A 2,438-nucleotide genomic window follows, 5' to 3' on the forward strand; every position below is an offset into this window, starting at 1 on the left:
CCATTTCCCCTTAAGAAGAAGCCCTAGTGTCGAAACATGTAAGTATAACACAAACTGTTCTTCTCAAGCAAAGAAAAAAAAATTCACATCTCATTCTAAGAAGTAAAAAACAACAACAACAACAACAACAACAAGTGCAAATGTAAATAAATGTGTAAGCACACACTCATGCGTGTGTTCATGCATAAGTATGCACACCCTCGGCTATCGTGTTCTGCTATATTATCCTTTAAAAAAACGCACCTGCTCTCCGTCGGCTCAATACGAGTTGTAACAGAATAAAAAGAGTGGAAATTTCACTCAAGAAGGGTCACATGCACATCTTCATTCCAGGCAAAGAGGACTACAGGAGCGTCCGTTCCTGCGGAAAGAGTCCCTCCAGTGAAAAACGCTGCATCAGATTGATGGGTTTGGATGCACTCAGGTGTGGAACTTGTGTGAACCCCCTAGACTTCAGCATCTCACGGGTATGCACAAGTAGATCCAAAAATGTGAGCGGCTCCTCTCTCATCATCATCGCAGTGAGACAGAAGGTGGCAGCACCACCGGAATCTTTCCCACTTTCATAAAAATCTTGGGTATTGTCAACGCCCAACGCTGCTTCATCATCAGCACAGGCAGATATCATTAGAACATCCGCCTGAACATCGTTATCTTCACGAACCCGCTTCATGCCACATGAACCACTTCCGTCCTTAGAGCTGTCACAGACATACGCGTACGGCAAGTCAAGCATAGAACCGGAGTGCGAGCAGTCGAATACAGCTGTGAGTCGTACTCCCTTCGGCAATTGCGAAACCAATATCTCATGGATTTCGTTATCGACAATACAGCCATTTTCCACGTAATCCATCGGAACAATACATTGGTCGTACTCTTCGCAATCGTCGTCTCTTGCGTTAGCACGCGTACCATGACCCGAGTAGTGAAAGAATAGAACGTCATTAGGTTGTGCATCTTGGGCGAGCCAAGCCAAATACCGCAAAATATTCGCCCGCGTCGGCTCACCTGTACGACCTGGAACGTCTTCTTTATCAGCAAGGATGACTACCTCAGTTAGGGGAAAGTTCCTCTTCTGAAGTGCTCCGATCATCATCATAATGTCGTTGCAACAACCAGAGAGCTGTGCCTCTGTGTTGCTATAGTTTACTCCAATAAAGAGGCCACGGACAGCTCCCTTTGGCTGACATGAAATCTTCCACGGCTGAAAACCTTTAGATTCCTTAGCTTCCGTAAGTGTTGCCTCCATATCAACTTCTTTTGGCCGCTGTTGTCTCCCAAGATATTTCACAATATAGGGAACGGCGTTCTTAAAATAATTAATAGCAAAACTTATTAAATCGATGTGACCTTCAGCCACCGTTTCCGCACCCACTTTCAATGCAGTACTGACGCAGCCTCCCATGTTTTCAGGAATTCGCAAAAATATAGATATATATCCCTTCTTTCAGAAAAAAAAAAAGCAAAGAGACGTACACTTGGCAAAAAGAACGTAGCGTTAATCAGATTCGACATGTAGATATAAAACAAACTCAAAAGCGGAGAACAGACAACAACAAATCATGAATGTAAACACGAACAGAAAAAGAAAAACAGTCGTACCACGTGAGTGCAACACTAATGTCGCTCTTCAAACGATCATTTCCAAACAAAGTCGCAGCAACATCCAATGCACCGACTTTGTAAAAATATATGGTAAACACAGTATCCGCAACACACAGCATTATTTCTTTTCTTTTTTGAGAAATTAACAAGGAGCCACTCCACTGACGGCTGGACACAGCGCCCGGTGAATCCCTTGATTGATAGACACCATAGCAGTCTGGCGCCTTCTTGTGTTCCAAAGCCTCTTTCTATCATTTAGCAACCGTATTCGTTCACCACATCCAGAAGCAACATCGCAGACATCAAGGAAGAATGAGCTTTCCGCCCCTTATTTACATTTTTATCGAAATATAAAGAAATCAGATAAAAAACATATACCCCAGCACAGTGGGGGATCATAATCTGGGCTAACCTTCAACGTGACTTTTGGATGGACAAAAACAGAATTTCGTCCTCTTAACAGAAATTAAGAAAACAAAATATGCCACAACAGACTCGGTCTTGCCCTCACCGTAAAGTATTTGCACAGAATCGGTATAATTTTAGCCTGCACCCCGCACCAAAGACTCTTGAATTAACAAAGACCGCCCATTATGTCTATAAGTATAATTAAATGATAAAGACCCTTACAATCTTGTTTACCACAACTATCATTTTTTTTTTTGGCGTCGATCGGTCCTTTCACACGCCTTTTTTGTTTCTGAGAAAGAGGGGAAGAGTTTAACGTAGAGGAATAAAGGGTTTCCACAAATGTTGTATCCTATTTAAAGAGAAAAAGAATTCGGCAGCCCATATCTATTTTAAAATAAATTAATCACAGTCTACGGCCATAG

The 2,438-nt window shown here is 42.4% G+C and overlaps 1 protein-coding gene across 1 annotated transcript; it reads right to left on the reverse strand.

Moving 5' to 3' along the window:
• Window positions 1–343: 343 nt before the first annotated feature.
• On the reverse strand, window positions 344–1,405 carry TEOVI_000538500 (Metacaspase-4; the record flags this gene model as incomplete). The annotated part of the gene is made up of 1 exon (XM_067220121.1): window positions 344–1,405. The coding sequence occupies one exon, from the start codon at window positions 1,403–1,405 to the stop codon at window positions 344–346; it is 1,062 nt and encodes a 353-aa protein (XP_067076222.1).
• Window positions 1,406–2,438: the final 1,033 nt, after the last annotated feature.

The sequence above is a fragment of the Trypanosoma equiperdum genome (assembly GCF_001457755.1).
Source record: "Trypanosoma equiperdum strain OVI genome assembly, contig: ctg_1058, whole genome shotgun sequence".
NCBI lineage: Eukaryota > Euglenozoa > Kinetoplastea > Trypanosomatida > Trypanosomatidae > Trypanosoma > Trypanosoma equiperdum.